The sequence below is a fragment of the Marmota marmota genome, unplaced genomic scaffold (genome assembly GCF_001458135.2).
Source record: "Marmota marmota marmota unplaced genomic scaffold, marMar, whole genome shotgun sequence".
Classification (NCBI taxonomy): Eukaryota; Metazoa; Chordata; class Mammalia; order Rodentia; family Sciuridae; genus Marmota; species Marmota marmota.
Window position 1 is genome coordinate 448714 of NW_026000020.1, and position 18409 is coordinate 467122.

Here is an 18409-nt window from a genome sequence, read left to right on the forward strand (position 1 = left end):
GGATGCCCAGAGGTCAGCTTTAACAAGAGCACCCTTTATAACACCTCCATGGAGCCAACTCCCAAGGTGAATACTCAATAAATAGCAAAAGAACCCTAAGGAAGAGAGGAATGATCCAAATCACATATTTAGCACCAGAGCGACTGTCTTGATTCATTCTAACAAACAGCTGTGTGTCTCCAAACACAACCAGAAAAAGTGGATGACTAAGTCGCATCTCACAAAGCTCTGACACATCTGGCACGTGGTGAGGACATGATGCCAGCTTCTCTGGGCATGGCACCATCATGTTTCTGCTGGCTGATGGGAAAGGGCACAGGCAACATGATTTCTTCTGAGGATGTCAGGGAACTTGCAGCTTCATACCAAAAATAGATGTCCTTTCACCCGGCAGCTTCCAGTTGAAACCACTTCACATAAGAGGAGCAGGGTAACTTTGGAAACAAGGCTTTTAACCCTTTTTCTCTGAATGTATTTACTTTCTGTCCGTGCCCTGGCTCTGGGAGTGTGGGATACCGCAGAATTTGGGGGCTTAAAACGTTCTCTGGATTTTGTTTCATGGGAACCAGAAAGTCTTCAGTTTGCCCAGAAGCTGGGTAAACTTGTGTTCCTGTTCCTTCAGGGTCTCTGTCTCACTTCTGAGACAGCAGAAGCCACAGTGGAAGAAGACAGGTTCTGCCAAGCCCTCTACCTCTCCTGGGTCCTGGCTCATCTCCCCATGGCATGGTATTACCAGGCTGGGAGCTTCATTGGAGGAGAGCCCCCACAGCACTCAGGAAGTGCTTCTGCAGAGCAGCTGTAGGAGAAGAGCCTCCCAGAAAAGGTGTCACCTGAAAAGGAGCCACAGGGCAGTGTGATCCTTCCTCAGCCTCAGAGCTACTTTGAAACTCACCTCTGCCTTGCAGCCCTGACAGCCAGTGCAACCCATGAGTTTATAAATCACTTATTTCACATTTAGTCTTTAAAAACAAAATAGCCTGGGCTTTCATACTGGCAAGGTCATGTCACAGGGGTGAAGGTGGCTAATGCAAACACATCTTTAGTGGCAAGGTAAACCCCTCCCTCTGCTCTGGCAGCGGGATGGCAAGGCATCCTCCAGCTCTTATCTCCTTAGTGCAGAGTCTCATGCACCCTGGGGTCCCCACCTTTTTGAATGAACTCTGAATCTCCTCCACAGTTGCAAAGCTGCAAATCACTTGTAAATGTCAGAGTCTCAAGCCCAGAGCACTTTAGGACGGCTGGGGCAGATGCTGAAGAGTAGATCCTGGTCTGCGTGCATAGAGGGCTGGGCCTTCACCTGTCTCTCTGACCTCTGTCCTGATAAGGTATCAAGTTTCTGCTGAGTATTTATTTATTTGTTTGTTTGTTTATTTATTTTAGTTGTAGGTGGACACAATATATTTATTTTACATTTATCTGGTGCTGAGGATCAAACCCAGTGCCTCATGCATGCTAGGTGAGCACTCTCCCACTGAGCCACAACCCCAGCTCTTGCTGAGTGGTTTTGACAATTTTTCTAAAGAACAGTGAGGATCAGAGAAGGTATAATTCCTGGGAGCAGAGTCACAGAATCAAGAGGCAAGCTTTTCTGCTCTGTGGTGAGGTATGGATCCCACAGGGGAAGTCTGAGCCTATGATATAATGACTGAGGGGCTCCTGATGATTCCTTCTCTGAGAGACAGGAGAAGACTCCAGGGAGTGACCTCTTATTATCACAGTTACCAGGTTTAGAGCTGGAGGGACTTCTGTTTAATGATGTCCATGGCTCTGGGCTGCTTTGTACCTGGATAAAGATCAAGAAAGTTCAAGGGAAGTGAGTAACTGATGATATTGCCCAAGCTAGAGTTGAGCAAGGTGGCTCAGGTCACCCAAATGGTTCCAGTTTCATTAACCAGAGGATGTCCCCATAACAAAGTGCCTGGCACTGTGGGAAGAGTCCTTGGAATAAGTTTTTTATCAGAGCTACCAGTTTTCACTTATTTACTTAATGTACATTTATTGAGCACCTAGTATATGCAAAGAGTATACAAGGAGCTTATAATGCACAGATAGAGATGGTTGCTATGCCTAGGGACTGAAGGCTCTGCACAACTTTGATGACCCACAATGAGCAGTACTCACAGACAGGTCCATTAGGACGATGTGGTAGGTAGAGCCATCCATTCTGACCATGTGACTTGGGAAAGAGGAGGTTTTCCTTAGCAACTGGACTTAGGACTGTGCTCCTGAAGGACAGATCAGGTTTATTTGGGTAGTGGGAAGAGTTGGGAAGGCATTCCAGATTTGAGGCGGTGTATGGAGGCAACCCTGGCTGCCAGCGCCCACTCCCTCCCCACCTGAGGAATTCAGACAGAGGACTATGTCTGCATTGTGTAAGGGCCATGTATGGATGAGCAATTAAGGCCAAGATGCTTGGGGGAACCTCAACACTGATGGGGAGGGGTAGACAATGAGGGCCAAGGTACTGATGAGTTGCATCAGACCCACTGGTGGTCCCTCAAAGCACTTGAGACTTCAACCCTAAGTGCAGCTGCAGGATGAGCATGCATGGGAAGGCTGTAAATGGAAACTGCAGACTAGATTTCCCTGTTGAAGAGAAGCCCTGGCTGCAAGCACAGAGCAAGCTGCCCGAACCCATAAGGAAGCCCCAAGGAGTCCATGGGGAGCTTACACCCTAAGCAGCCATCCCTCCTCTTAGAAGGATGGACTTAGGGCAGAGGGCTTTTCTGAAGTCCCTCTTCAGTGTGCTGCTCATTCTTTTCCCTGCGAGGGTCACCTGAGTGGAGCACTTCTTGCTGCTCACCTTCCTTTCCCTGCAAACCTTCTGGGCCTTGGGATGCACTGCCTTCCACAGGTCTCCACTGGGCACCAGGATCCCTACTAACCTAAGCCACTAGAGGCAACTCTGCATGTGTGTCCCCTTGGCCTTCTGAAGCCACTCTGACAGGGGTGACTCAGTCTGGCAATCAATGCCAGGGATAGGTACAATCATTTTTTTTTTCCTGTAGTCCTCTCCTATAGACTGTCAAAACCCAAGGGCTATGTCTTCAATTTCTTTGCCCGTCCTGCAGTGTCCTCATAGGGCTATGTCGCCGCGGGGCACAGAACCAACTGGAATAGAACTGAGCCGCAAACCTCAGCTCAGTGGAAAATTCTCAGACAACTCGGGATTACCTCTATAGTGAATTTTTAAAATGACTTTTTCTATTTTGTAAAAGTTGAATAACACAGAATTTGTGAAACACTGGAAGGCACAAGGAAGAAAAAATTTTAAATCACCCACAATGCTTCCACTCAATAACATTTGTTACTTTGGGGAACACATCACTCTGCCTTTTCATAAATGTGTATGTGTATTCTGTATGATAGATCCCATGAGTGATGACTCGCCCCACACATGCACTGCATATATGTGCACACATGGTACTCAATGCTATACAAACGCACACATACACATATACGCATCACACTGACCATTCATGCAGACCCTGTACACATGCGTGTGCACACACTGTACTTACAGCACATGCACAGGCACAGGCATACACAGGTAACATGAACACCCACTGTATACACACATGCATTTGCTAAACACATGCACTACACACATTGCACACATATGGATGCACACTAATGTGGTACACACAGTGCACATAAACGTGTACACTGGAACACACACTACTCATACTATACACATCATTACACACACAGCGCATACACGTGACACACTAATGTACACAAGCTGTACTCACTGTATATACAATGCCTGCACACAGGGTCCTCACACACAAATACACACACACACACACACACACACACACACGACCTTGCACTTAGAGAGTTTCCTCTCCCTGCTTAGTTGCTTTTGTGCCCTTGACTCCAGCTCCTCCTTCTCCCTTTTAGGTCCCCCTGGTGGCCAGGGTCCACTGGAAAGCCAAGCAAACCCAGCTCAGATGCTGGAGCTGCAAGAATAGCTGAGTGCCCTCACTGCCTCTAGACTGTTTTCAGGGGGACCCAGGCCACAGTGTGGTCCCCAGCAGTTGCCACAGCATTAGGAGAATGTGAACCTTGCACCCTTCTTGCCCAGGCTGCTGGACCCTCACCTGGAGACTGGTGTCACATAGTTTCCAGGAAACACCCCAGAGACCCCAGTCCTCAGTGACGCCCCCTTGAACCAGCCGTCCTGGCACTTCTCAAGCACCCGGTACATCTCCCCCTTGCGCAGCTCCAACTCGTCATTCTTCTGGGGCTTATAGGCATAGAGCGCCAGATACCTGGACAGAAGACAAGGACAAGGGTCAGTGGATGCCTTTCCAGGGTGTGGTGGATGGCAGATGGTCACAGGCACATGAAGCTCATCTTCAGATGGATCCAGCCTGAGAGGAGCTGATGCCTGTGGGACTCTACAGTTGACAACGGGCTCACACCACTCACCGGGTCACTCCTCCCCACGAACCTGAGAGGCAGGCAGGAGGAGGCCAGGTGTGCTCCTCGTGCCTGTGAGTCCCAGAGAGCCACAGTGCTGCCCAGGCTGGCTGAAGAAGTAGGCCCAGGAGCTGTGTGTGGGAAGGGGAAAGGGGGGATCCCTTCATTGTGCCCACTGAGGCAAAGTGACTCCAAGGCGATGAAGGACACCTCAGAACTGGATTCTGAGGCCCTCTCTCTGGACTCCACAATCTTCTTCTATTCTTTATGTTTAGCTTAGAGTCTGATGCTCCGAGCAAGAAAACCTTAGGGAAACCAAGTATGAGCTAAGTTAGCTTCAGGCCTGGCTTACCTGCCTGGCTTATCCAATCAACCTGAGCTGGAAGAGAGCTCAGTCCTTTTAAAAACAAGGGAGGTCTAGTTAGGGAATTCTTGGTCACATATTTCCTTGCAATATTTGTACCATGACTGATTTTTTTTTTTGGCTTATGCTTTTCTTTTAAATCTGATTTGCAGATGAGGCTGAACAGACTTAGTGGTTAAAATTTTGACCTGAAGTTTGGAAGCTGTGCCTACAAGTTAGCCATGGCCTTAGGGAAAACCGGTTTTGTGACATCCCGAAGATAATTTGATACAACCTCACAGGTGCTTGGAAGGAATACATAAACTTGCAAAAGTACTCCGCTTCTTCAGGTTTGGGGGAATAGCTGGTTTTGGACTGATGGAGCAAACTGTTTCAGATAATTATTTGCCTTATAATTATCTTATAAGATTCACCTAGGAAAGTGGGAGGGGGGCCTCAGTTCAATAGGAGATGAAAAATAAATTTCAGGGCTGGGGATATAGCTCAGTTGGTAGAGTGCTTGCCTTGCATGCACAAGGCCATGGGTTCAATCCCCGGCACCATCAAAAAATATATATATATTTTAAAAATAAGGGTCCTTTTCTGGATCTTGCTCCAAGACGGTCTGCTTGGTGGGCATGTGACTGTGGGTTCCTGGTGGCTTGTGCAGGAGAAGGGCTCTGAAACTGAGGGGCTCACAGACACCCTGCAGCACTCTCCTGGCTCTGGGCGGTGCAGTCATAGGAGGTGAAAACAGAAATGAGGCACAGCTTACTAGGGTTCAAGAAGGAGGCCCTGAGGGATAGAAGAGTTCCATCAAGACTAAAGACTTCTTTGTCTTAAAAAAACAGTCTGCCACCCCTTTCCAACATCTGAATCCTACACACAAAGACCTCTGCTTCCACTCAGTGAGGTCGCTTACTTCCTTTGTTTATAGTCCCTTCCCTTAGGGACACTCCTTGGGATGAGACACGGTTTGCATGTTGTTCTTTCCTGGTTCAAAAAGATGAACACTGACAATTAGGAACGCTCTGGGCTTCCTGAGGATAAACAGAGCCATCGGGAGAGGACCCCTCCCTCCTGCTGGTGGGTCTATAGATTCCCATTGTCAGTGCTATGCCCAGGTGACAGATAGAGAATCTAGGCCGTCATCATACTCTCTCGTGGCCTCGGAGGAAATACTACAGACAGAAAAGTCACGTGAGGTCTGAATTGACACAGCCAAACCCGTGCGCAGCAGGCACACTGTAGCGGGGAGCCTCAGATGGGGGCCAGGGCGTGGGTGAATCCACAGAGCTGGGGCTGAGGTAGAGGGAAGGGAGCTGAGGTGGCCGGGATCGTGGGAACCGATAAAAATGATACATGATGTTGTGTGCCTGTTCTCAAGGAAATATAATTGAAGCATAAATCCTGCTTAGGTTTGTCTCCTTCGTCCTTCTGTGATGTCAGAACAATCTGACTGTGACTATGAGCAGGCCGCCAAGCCAGGTGATGGCTTCTGAGGCATGTATGGGTCAAAGTGTGACTCAGACCTCACCAAGTAACTATGTGTCTGTCTGTGGTCATGGGGGGAGGGACCCCAAGCTGACTTTGTTCAGAAAGCGGCCTGGGGGTTCCATCGGCTGCCTGCGGGGATCAGGACCCAGAACACCCTCCACAACCTGTTACCCAAGGCTTGGGACCCACTTCTATTCTTCTCCCTCCTAGTGCTGTGCAGGACCCAGTGGACACAGAGCTGAGCGGGGGCCTGGGGCCTGTCACCTGCCAGAGACTAGGATCCGTGAGCTCCAGGCTGCAGCCAAGTCCCTTTCTCTCTGAGCTGCCGCTGGCTGTTGGACACATCTACGGGAAACATGGGCCACCAGGGCCACACTCCCTGTCCTGGAGCAGTACTCTGCAGGTGTCCCATCTGGCTACATACCTATGTCATTGTGCAGCATCCTGCACGTGTGGCCTTGGATCACCAAACATGTAAGGGAACAAGTGTCTCAGGGATCATCCCAGCTCACAGAATACACCCACAGGGCAGCAGCTCCTGCCAGGACCTTCAATTTGTTTCACTGGAGCTCTGCTTTATGAAGAACGCTCTTCCAAATGGCCCTTTCCGCATGCAGAGGCTCCAAGGCAGGGCAACCTCTTGAACCAGAGTATGAGGGGTTTCTCCCTTCCTCATAGCCAGGCACAGTGGCGTGTTCCTGTGATCCCAGAGACTCAGAAGGCTGAGTAGGAGGAATGCAAGTTCAAAGCCAGGCTCAACAACTTATCGAGGCCCTAAGCAACTTAGCAAGACCCTGTTTGTCTCAAAATAGAAAGGGCTGGCTGGGGATGTGGCTCAGTGGTTAAGCAGCCTTGGGTTCAGTCCCTGGCACCAAAAATAAATAAGTAAAATAAATTATTTCTTCCTCCCTCATCTTCCAATGCAGCACACCTGTAGGGGTCTGAGGGATTCTGAGCAGCTGTGTTCTCTTGGGACAGAGACCACTTCCTAGCAGGATCCCAGCATGGGCAGCCACTTGGTGACCTTGGTCCTATCTACAAAGGTCCCAGCTCAAAAGGGCCTAGAGGAAGAGAACCAGCAAATCCTGCTTGGGCAAGCATTACTCCAAAGTGTTTCCTGAAAACATGGAACAGGCTCCTGCCTCAGGACCTCTGCAGGTCTCCTGCAGGTCTCCTCTCTTGCCCCCTTAGTGTATGCTCTATGAGAGTGGGATTTCTATCTGATGGTTCAATGCTCTCTCTTCACTCTCAGGCACAAGGTAGATTCTCAATAAATATTTGTTGAGAGAAAAATAAATCAGGGGCCTAGGCTTTGCAACTAAGTGCAAGAGTGCTGTGTGTGTGCGTGTGTGCATGTATGTGTGTGTGTGTGTGTGTGTGTGTGTGTGGTATTGGTGATGGATATGTGCATATATGTGTGAGTGCAGAGCTATAAACAAGGAGACTTGCTCTGAATCTTTTTGTTGTTTCCTACAGCAGGAGGGAGCCCCCTCCAGTCATCTGCCAAGTACGGAACTGCCCAGAAAGAGGGCAGGGCCTAGCAGCCCGAGAGGCTGGGAAGGCACCTGCCCACACCTGGGCTCAGTGAGCTGTATCGATTAGCATCCAACTTCCTCAGCTGGGAGTTCACACTCCAGATTTCAAACAGCAAGTGTTGGCAGCTGTGATAAATACTCCACAAACCATTTGAACTGTTTGACAGTCACGTTTGTGATCCTGGAGGAACAGCCATCAAATAACTGAAGGTTAATTACCATTTGGGAACGAAATGATGATCTTTTCCTCAGTATTTTAGGATCCCTATGTCATTAATGGGACAAGGACTTTGTGATTACATTTCAGCCTAGAAGGGGAGTTTCCACTCTTCCCCATCAAAATAAAAATGAAAATTCTTTATGTCGGAAGCTACAAGTCACGTTCATACCTTTAAACTGGAGAAGGTTTCAAGCATGGGCAGCCACCTGCTGACCCTGGTCCTGTCTACAAAGGTTCCAGTTCAAAAGGGAACCTTCTTCAAACTTCCATTTTTATTTTAAATGAACACCAGACATGGTTCTTAATGAAACAGTAAAGGAAGGGAAATGGAAAATAAAGATGAACTTGACTCGGCATCCACCCACCACCAGATTTGTCCACCATGTACCAAATATGTTGGGCACACCTCCACGGAGCGGGGACGCCAGCTGTATGCACCCTTCCCTTACTTCCGAATCTGCTGAGAGATGCATCCTTTGCGTTTGCATAAAGATAGGCTGGGGTGGTGTACTAAATTAAGCCTCTTTGCACAGGACGACCAGCTTCTTAGCAGTAGGAAGTTGGGGTGTTTATGAGATGCTCAGTGATGCAGACAGCCCTGGGGTGCTAATGCCCACAGGGAGCCAAGTCCTTTCCAGGTGCCATCGCCCTGAGGGCTGATATGCCCCTTTCTTCTCAAAGCACTGTCACCAGATAACATTCCCCGAGGCCTTATTTAAAAGGTGTCAGCCACACAGAGCTGCATGCCCACCACAGGGCCACCAAGTGAGGCAGGGCAAGCAGAGAAGGACAGGCCCTGACGTCTGCCATGTGCTAGTCACATGGTCTCATCTACGGTCCACATGGACCCTGAGGTTTCACAGTTGAGGAAACTGAGGCTTGGAAACATGGAGAACCTATCCATGTTCCCACAGATTCCAAGGCAGGGCCAGGTCTGCCGCTCAGATGCTGTCGGCATAGCCCAGGGACATGGCTGGCTGTGCCCTCCCTCTGAGAACAGGCTGCCACATAGAGAGGTCTGCACCAATCTGCACCAGGGCACTAATGTCCTTGGTCTTTTTGTCTTTATGTTAAATCATTTCTGTCCGATGAGTAATCCTTTTGGTCTCACAATTCCAATTCAGCCTCTAGGTGTACGTTGCTGGGGAAACTAGAATGTAAATAAGCCTGACTTCACCTTAAAAAAATCTCTCCTCCTCCTCCATTTTTCCCCCTTTGGGTGCCTCAGTGGTGAAACCAAAAGCAGATGGATCTGCCGGGTGGTTTTCCTGTGCGTGGCATCTGTGTATCTGGCACGCGGCTCCTCCGGGGTGGGGCACTGGCCCGAGTGGGGAATGTGTCACGCTGCATCTGCTTTCCCTTCTGAGTGACTCAAGAGAATGCATCCGGTGGGCCACGCTGGAAGAGTGGTTTGTACTCTGAGCACGGCCCCCGGGGCCTCTCTCCATCTGCTGCCATCAGTCCCTGGGGGAATCTCAGCAGCCTGTCTCCTGCACTGGCTGTTTCCCAGTTCTAAGTGACAGCCACAGAGGCATCACTCCTTATCTGTCCCTCAGCTGCCCTGCCCTGCATGTGTGGATGCTCCTTGGCTGAGCTGGGCAATACGCATGGAGCTCAGTGTGCTGAGTGGGTCCCCGTGGGCACACGTGCCCAGGCCTAGGATGGAGTGGGGAAGAGGAAGGTGCACCTGTGGGTGGCATAGTTCTCACTTTCCTGTCTCCCACTCTCCCACTCACTTCAAAAGACCTTGGAAGCTCAGGCCAGGCCTCCACAGAGAGCTCACGTGGTCTCCCTAACACATCCAGGTCAGCCGGTCTGCCTACCATGCTCAGAGATCACCTCTGCAGACTCTCACGCAGACGTGAGAGTACTAAAAATACTTTTTTAAAGGCAAATGTATGATCTTTTGGCTCATAGAGCCTTCTTCACCACAACTCTATACCTGGGTGGGGTTTTGTGTCATTTCAAAAAGGACTCCTCTTGCGAGCAGGTGGCTGAGGAAAATACACCTCTCCTGTGGGCAGGAGCAGCCCTGCAGGTGCCCAGCTGAGCCCACGGTCAGGTGTCATCCCAGGCCCCTGTGTCTGGAGCCTAGGGGCAGTACACAGGCTGGACAGGCTGGCAGCCATGGCGATTTGGTGTGGCATGGTGCAACGTCTGTGTCCACGTCCTTTGTCACCCATGTTACTTCTACCTATAGCAGGATCTTCCCTGGCTGTAACAGCCTGCAGATTTCCATCTCCCACTGCATCTTAGTGCCTTGGAGTGTTTCACACCCTTCCTCCTCTAGATGGTGGCTTGCTCACATTTCTCCTAACTGAGTGAAAGATCTTCCCTGCTCCTCCTAGAGGATTCTCTCCAGGTCATCTCTGCTCCTTCCTCTCGCACCTCTCCCCCTTCCCCACCTGTGGGAGGCACCAGTTCTCGGGCTCCTCCCCTTCTTCACACTCGACTGCATCTTCTTAACTCCAAGGGCAGGAGCCCCTGGCGCTCATAAGGGCTGACCTGGAGGCTGGGACTGGTGGGCGTATGGCTGGCCTCCAGACACTTCCAGGGCAGGGACCCCGGCCTTGCTGCTGCCCGCCTCAGCCCCAGCCTGAGCAGACTCAGTTCCCTGTGTCCCACTGCACTGACCTCACACTGATCCCCTCCACGGCAGGGCAGAGCTGGCCTGTTCCACGAGTTTGTGATGGAAGACCCCTTCTTGATTTGGGCCTGGCTTGGTCACCAGTCCTCGCCCAATATCCCAGAATATGGGGCCCACACTGTTCCTAAGGGTGATTTGGAGGCCATTGACCATCAGGAAAGATGGTGGCCAGGTGGCCCCTGCTCACCACACACAGCCTGTCTCATCTGACCAGCATTGACCACAGAGTCAAGGACCCAGTCTCCACCTGGCATTGCCGGCTGCTGCTTCTCCTGGTCTTCCCTTTCCCGGTCTGCAGGCCAACCCCTCCCTCTGCCGCCCCAGTTCATGATGCCTAGTGGCATCTGGGGAGCCAGCTGCTGTAGGCAGTGCTGGGCTTTCCTGACAGGTGACTGGAAGTTCCTTCTCCCATGGTAAGCTGATGTCCAGTCTCAGAGCATGGCTCTAATGTCCAGGAGTTAGGGTTGCCTGCGGTGCACAGGCACACGAGCCAGCACTGAAGAAGGCTGAGATCCTCCTGAAGGCAGGTCTGATGCCACACCCAGTCTGTTATCTGAGGACTATGCTGTTCCTCCTGCTGCAGCACCTGATGACCAGCATCAATCACACGAGACTCTGACAGTGCTGGGGGTGCTAGACGGGCATCGTGTAGCTCTGCCACTCTCTTCCCCATCTCGTGTCAGAGCTACTCAGCCATGGGGGATTCCTCTGCTCTGCTCTCTCCCTAACTCCTTGGTCCTTCATGACTAAGATGCCCATAGAGAAGCGGAGGGAATCGAATCCAGCATCAGAGGTGCCCCACTCACAAATGTCCTTACCAACCTCAGACCCTCCAGAGAGGTCATCTCTGACCTTCAGATGCTCACATATCTGGCCTCCAGGAATCCCAGCAGGTATCTAGCAGAGAAGCCCCAGAGCCAGAGAGAATTACCAGCACAGCACAGTGGGAAGGGAGGGCATGGGAGTGGGTCAACATCTCCACAGAGGAGTGGTATCTCCATGTCCTGGGTGGGCAGAGTCAGTTCCCCTTTCTGTTTGCCAGGGCAATGGAACCCTCAGGAAATCAGTGACATGGAAACCTTTTATGTGCCAGAAGAAGGGGCTAAGGGCAAAATCCTGTCACCAACCAAAAGGCCTAGGAAGCCAATCAGGGGTTGGGTTTCAGGGCACAGGACTTGGCTGTGAAAGTCAAAGTCATGCAGTAATGAGGATTATGAATGAGGGTCCCCTGGAGTTGTCGCATTACTGGTCCCTGTGGTATCGGAGTCCCAAGGCCATCAGGTCAGCCTTGCAGACCCCCCGCACACTGTTGAACGTGAGCTCAACATGAGCTCATCTCATGTTGCAGTCCATTCTTTTGAATATGATTTACAGATTCTGTTTTGGGAAGAGTGATTAGATAAGGATCAACCATGCCCCTATACTAGGTATCCGCTCTCAGTACTCATGGGACCTCTTGGAACTAAAGAAGATGGCCAAGCGATCAGGCTAGTCTGACTCGATAAACTGACAAGGTCCATCTGATCGATCGTTCCCCAGGAAAAACACAGAAATGTGCTTTCAGTGCTCACGTTTACACAATGGACCACGCATATTGCGGCAATGTGTAGGATATTCCCCAGTCTGGGCCTGCTGCTCACACAGACATCCAAGGACCCACACACGGAGCTTGCCATGGCCAGCCACAGGCCATGCCCACTGTGGTTCATTGGCTGTGTAGATGACCACCATGTCACCGTCCTACCCGAGAAAAACAATATCTAACGGGAGTCTCCCTTCCTGCTACCCAGATAGATGTCTCAAGCTAGAGACACCTACACTCTAGGGGTGAGACAAGGCAGGAGAGAACAGAAGTCTGGACGCACGTCCCCACGGCAGAGTGGGCCAGGGAGGAAGAAGACCCTCTATGCTCGGCACCAAAGTGAAGAGGCATCCAGAACACAGTGTGTCCACGGTTGATGCCTCCAGAGGGTGTCCAGCATGTTCCCAACTTGGGTCTCAAAGACAAAGCAGCTTTCTCGGTGACTAACCTGACATGTGGGAGTGGAGATCCTCTGTACCCAGGAAGGGGGTGCCTTTGAATCTCAGGGAACAACAGGCATTCAGCTAGTTGTGGGGACTCAACATGAACAGTCTCATTACCCTGGCATCAGAGCCATATCCTGTGGACGTGGGTCTTCTTCAGGGATGACGTCCTGCATCCAGTTCTTCAGGAGGAGCCAACCTATTATCCCAACTTCCACAAGAGCCTCCTCAGGCCCTGGCTGGGGTGAAACTGCATGACTGGATCTGGGAGCATGATCAGAAAACACTGCTGACACCCCCAGTATCTAAGGTGATTTGGTTCTAGGAGCCCCAAGGATGCCATAATCCTCCTTAATCAGCAAGTGTTCAATTCCCTTATATAGAATGGTGCTGTATTTGCATGTTCAACCTATGCATGTCCTCCTGTAGACTTTAAATCACTTCTGTAGAATGATATTAATGAATACAATGTCTATAAATCACTTCATGCACTTGGGTTTAGTGTAGTTCTTGGTGCAGAACAAATTTGAATTTTGCCACTAGGAAATTTCTGGAATGTTCTTCCCTTCCTTTCCCTTTCCTCAGTGCTGAGGATGGAATCTAGGGCTTTGCAAATGTTAGGGGCAAGCACTCTAACACTGAACTACATCCTCAGTTGGCTTAAAAACTTTGATCCAGGTTTGGTTGGGGTTGGGTGTGTCTTCTGTCCAGTGTTGGTGAAAATTTGAATTTCAACATAAAGACATCTGTAATGTAGCTGACTATCTGTTCCCCTGGAGAAGCTAGGTGAAAAGTGGATAAACTTCAAATTTTCCATTGAGTCAGTTCTCAGCAGGCAGGATAAGGATTAGATAAGGATCAATCATGCCCCTGTAGTAGGTATCTGCTCTCAGTACTCATGGGACCACTAGGAAGGGTACTTGGTCACATTCCTCGCCACCACTGGCCGAAGGCTGACATGTCAACTTGGTCTAACCAGCTAGGTGAAAGTGTACCAGGACCGTTAAGCTACTTCTAGGAAACCTTTGAAGATTGGCATGGCGCTTTCTCCAAAGCCACATTTTTGACTTTTCTAAAATACATTCCATTCTGCAACCACACAGGTTCTGAATGTCCCTCTGACAATCCCTGGATTGCTGGAACTTTCTGTCCTTGGCATTTTTTTTTTTTTTTTTTTTGCCCAATTCATACACTCCACCTTAAAATCCACTCAAGAGACTGAGCTCATCGGTAAATGAAAGAGCAGAAGGCTGCCTAATTCTTCAGAACCCTACTTAGATGGGGAATTTTTAAACTGCACGTAGAGAAAGCTGTAATTTAACGGAGCAGATTTTTCTAAACAAGACAAGTGTCTCACTTCCTAGCAGCGATTCAGTGGGTTATATTTGGGGCTGGTGTGCAGCTGGCCCACACTGGGATGGCACTCAGGGTGGATAAATACTCACACGTCTGAGTAGTCGCTAACTAGCTGCTGCCCCTGAGCTCCTGAGGCCACCAGCTACTCCTGCCACTTCCTCCCCCTTCCCTCCCTGAAGGGAAATGAAAGGAGGGAAGTGCTGTGTCTGCTCGTTTCCTGATTGACCAGCACCAGTGTGGTCCCATATTTTGAATATACCCTCCGCTTATTGTAACTGACCTTGGGACAACGATATTAAAATACCCTGCTAGACATCTGTTCCCCGTACCGACCTTCAGGCAGTGTTATCGGGTGCACACAATTGAAAAACCCTATAGAAACTACATGTGTGAATGCTAGCATGCAGGGGGACCAAGGACGTGGGGTGGGGGGAACACAAGGGGCAGCTCACACGTTGAGTGGCAGCTGGACTTTGGGAGATGTGCCCTGCTCTCCAGCCACTGCAGCAGTTCGTGGGACAGCCGTTGGGATGGGTCCAGCTGAGGAAGAGTCCTGAAAACAGATAAGAGGAGACAGGAGTGAAGGGGGGAGATCCCGGCCAAGGGGGGGGGGAACACTGGTCAGGCTGGCATAGGCAGCCAGGTGCTCTCATCTCAGCTGCCTGAACTTCTTTCTCTCCTCCCAAATTCTAAGGCTGTGCTCACCTGGGCTGCTAATAATGTTGTTTTCACCCACTGGAGGGAGCATGGTGGCCTGGCACACCTGTCCTAAGGTATCTTGTTCAAAGAGCCTCTTCTGAGCAGTACACCATGGTCAGCACAGGAGAAGGGCATCTCAGGAGGCCTGGCTTTATTCGTTTTTGTTTGTTTTTTACTATCATAATTTTTTATTGTTGTTTTCAGATATAAAAGACAGTAGAGTGTATTGTGACATATTTACATACATGGAGTATGACTTCCCATTCTTGGGTTTGAACATGATGTGGAGGTACACTGGTGGTGTGTTCATATTTGAACATAGGAAAGTGATGTCCGATTCATTCTACTGTCTTTCCTATTCTCGTCCCCCACTCCCTTCCCTTCATTCCCCTTTGTCTAATCCAATGAATTTCTATTCTTCCCTCCTCAGCCCTCCTTATTGTGTATTAGCATCTGCACATAACAGAGAATATTCAGCCTTTGTTTGGGAGGGATTGGTTAATTTCACTTAGCATGATAGTCTCCAGTTTCATTCATTTATTGGAAAGTGCCATAATTTCATTCTTCTTAATGGCTGAGTAATATTTCACTGTGTATAATATACCACATTTTCTTTATCCATTCATCTGTTGAAGGGCATCTAGATTGGTTCCAAAGCTTAGTTACTGTGAATCGAACTGTTTATGAACATTGGTGTGGCTTTGTCACTGTAGTATGCTGACTTTAAGTCCTTTGGAAATATATATACTGAGGAGTGGAATAACTGGGTCCTGTCTTTATTCTTAGAATTTGAACTAATTATTCTTGTATCTGTTAAAATTCAGACAAAACCTTTCATACTGCAAAACATGAGCTTATTTCAAAATGGCACTGTAGGAAGCTGAAGATTAAAAGAAAGTCAGTCTCTATTAGTGGACAGTGGCAGGCTACAGGGTGGCCAAGGTTTACAGAGCACAGCACCTGCTCCCAAGACCCTGCAGGGCTCTTCAAGGGTTCTTTATGCAGGACATGAACTGAGGAAAGGTCTAGTTCAAGGTGATACCCTCTAGGCATCAAGTGTGTGCTGTGATCTATGGTCACTATGGGGTTAAGGGTGGCATAAGGAATCTGAATGCCAAGGAAATTCCTGCCTGGGGGGGGGGGGAATCTTTAGACTCAGCCCTTGAGGGCCAGTGTTGTCCCCGAGTCCCCTTGCTACCTAGCCTACTATACTGCTCCCATCCTCCATGGGATAGCTGTCTTGTCCTCTTCTTCAAAGGTATTAGGAGGCATAGTGAGTTAGATTGTGCCTCCGTCCCCCAAAAGATAGGTCCAAGTCCTTACCTGGCACCTGTGAACATGACCTAATTTGGAATAAAGGTCTGTTGCAGCCAGGGTAGGAATACTGAGAAAAGAGTGCCTTTGATTAGAATGGGCCCCCAAATCCAGTGACCAGTGCCCTAATATGACACAGAAAGAGAGAATAGAGACAGAGGGGAGGGAAAGTCTTGGGCCACGAAGGCAGAGCCTGGAGCCAGGTGTCTACAAGTCAAGGAAGGACAAGGACTCCTGGCAGCCTCTAGAGGAGAGGAGAGAGGCACGCGATACATTCCTCCTCGACCTCTGGGAGGAACCAACTCTGCTGACAGCCTCATTTTGGATTTCTGGCTTCAGAACTGTGAGAGAGTAATTTTCTGTTATTGGAGCCACCCAGTTTATGGAAGCCCCAGGAAACAACAGAGAGGTGGTTTCAGGGTGCCTTGGGGAGAGAGAAGATCCATGTCCAGCATCGAGGCTGACAGCATCTACTCCCTTCTAGGGCCCCGGAAAGGAACAGAAGAGGAATCCCGACAGACCCTGGAGCCAGGTGTCTGTGGGCCAGACTGGCACCTTGGCAGAAAGCAGGTGGGTCTGGGAGTTGCCCACGTGTGTCTCGGATTGTGTATCCTCAGGTGGACAGAGGTCACTAGAAACAGAGGTCACAGAGATGAGAGGAAAGAGCCCCCTGGAAAGCTCCCTGCACCTAAATGGACTCACCCCCACTTCTTAGCTGGGAGGGACCAACGAGGTGCTTCTCACAGACTCTCGGATGAATTCTGACCTTGCCCAGCGGATGCGCTCCATGGCCACAGCACACATGCCATCTCCACCAAGTTAGGAGCCATTCCTCCTTCCCATTTAAACAGCGGAGATTCGGGCAATGAGACCACACCACCGAGAGATGCAGCTTCCTTGCACCCAAGGACTTACTTGCCTTTCCGATTCTGACACTTGGGAGGGGACCCATAAATTTTTAAGAAGCCCCCTGACAAAGAGAAGGCTGGGTTTCCCAAGGCAGCCTTCACACAGATCTCACCTCTGGGGCCTCTGGGCATGGAAAGGCTATGTGGGGGCTGGGCCAGAAGTTGGGGGACATTCCTTCCTGTCAACAGATCCTGGGGTCCTCTGTTTCCACACTGCCCTCTCATTTAAGAAAGCAGTGAAAAGGTAGCCATTGGCTCAGACCTACTGCCTCACGGGGGACCCATCAGGAAGCTCAGCCAGGATCAGGGACAGGGAGCAATGGAGCAGGAAAGGGCAAGGGTGCTCTGAGCACTAGCAGCCCTCATGCTAGGGGCCAAATATGGCCTGGGAATGCGTATTATCCCCACCAGAAACTTATAAATGGGTATGTTTTTTTTTTTAAAGAGAGAGAGAATTTTTTAATATATATTTTTCGGTTTTCGGTGGACACAATATCTTTATTTTATTTTATGTGGTGCTGAGGATCGAACCCAGCACCCCACGCATGCCAGGCGAGCGCGCTACTGCTTGAGCCACATCCCCAGCCCATAAATGGGTATTTTTAAATCGCCACTTTACAAAATGAGGAAACTGAGGCACAGAGAAGTCAGGTGGATGGCTCACATTCACACAGCCAGCGAGCAGCCAAGGCCAGACTGGAACTCCTGCAGGCTGGTGCAGGATCCCACTGAGCACCTGCTACTCCAGCATAGTGGTCACAACAACACAGATTTGCTGTCTTAGAGTCCTCAAAGTTACAAGTCCTAAAGTCAAGGTATCACGGGGGCCATGCTCCTCCTGAAGGCTCTAGGGAGGTCCGAATTTCTAGTCTTTTCAGCTTCTGGAGCCACCGGTGTTCCTCAGCTGTGGCCCCTCCCTACACCCTCAGAGTCAGCAGCATCTCACCCTCCCACCCAGATCCATAATCCATGCCTCCATCATATCACTACCTTCTTTGACTTTGATGCCCCTCCCTCCTACAGGACCTTGGGATTACACTGGGCCCACCCGGCTCACCTGGGATCATCTCCCCATCTCAGCATCCTGGTCCCTTTTGCCATGTGCAGTAACCCCTTCACTCTGTGTGCCAGAGTGGCTCCCACATAGTCGGCTCTAAATCCTAGTTATCTGGGCTTCTCTCTTTTCAAGTGGGAGAGAGAGAAAAGGGGAAAAAATCCTGTCGACCTAGCAGTTTCCTATCAAGCATGAATCCTAAAATAATCGGAAAAGTCAGAATAGAAATGCGGACAAGGACTTCACTGCAGAACTATTTATAGTGTGAACAAATCAAGCGACTAGAACTCAAATGTCCCACAGTAGAAAGCTGAATGGCCGATGACAACTCAGGACACCATGCCGTGCTAGAATCTACAGAGATGGGCCGAGGGGGTGGGGTGGAG

General features: G+C 49.9%; 1 protein-coding gene across 1 annotated transcript in view; it reads right to left on the reverse strand.

The window, feature by feature from the left end:
- The window catches only part of Sh3rf3 (SH3 domain containing ring finger 3), a 338666-nt gene that overhangs the window by 62483 nt on the left and 257774 nt on the right, over positions 1–18409 (reverse strand). Inside the window, exons 6-7 of the mRNA XM_048810400.1 lie at positions 14501–14601; positions 4104–4274 (exon numbers count right to left, since the gene is read on the reverse strand). Coding sequence (XP_048666357.1) covers positions 4104–4274; positions 14501–14601 — 272 coding nt within the window. The remainder of the gene's footprint in view (positions 1–4103; positions 4275–14500; positions 14602–18409) is intronic.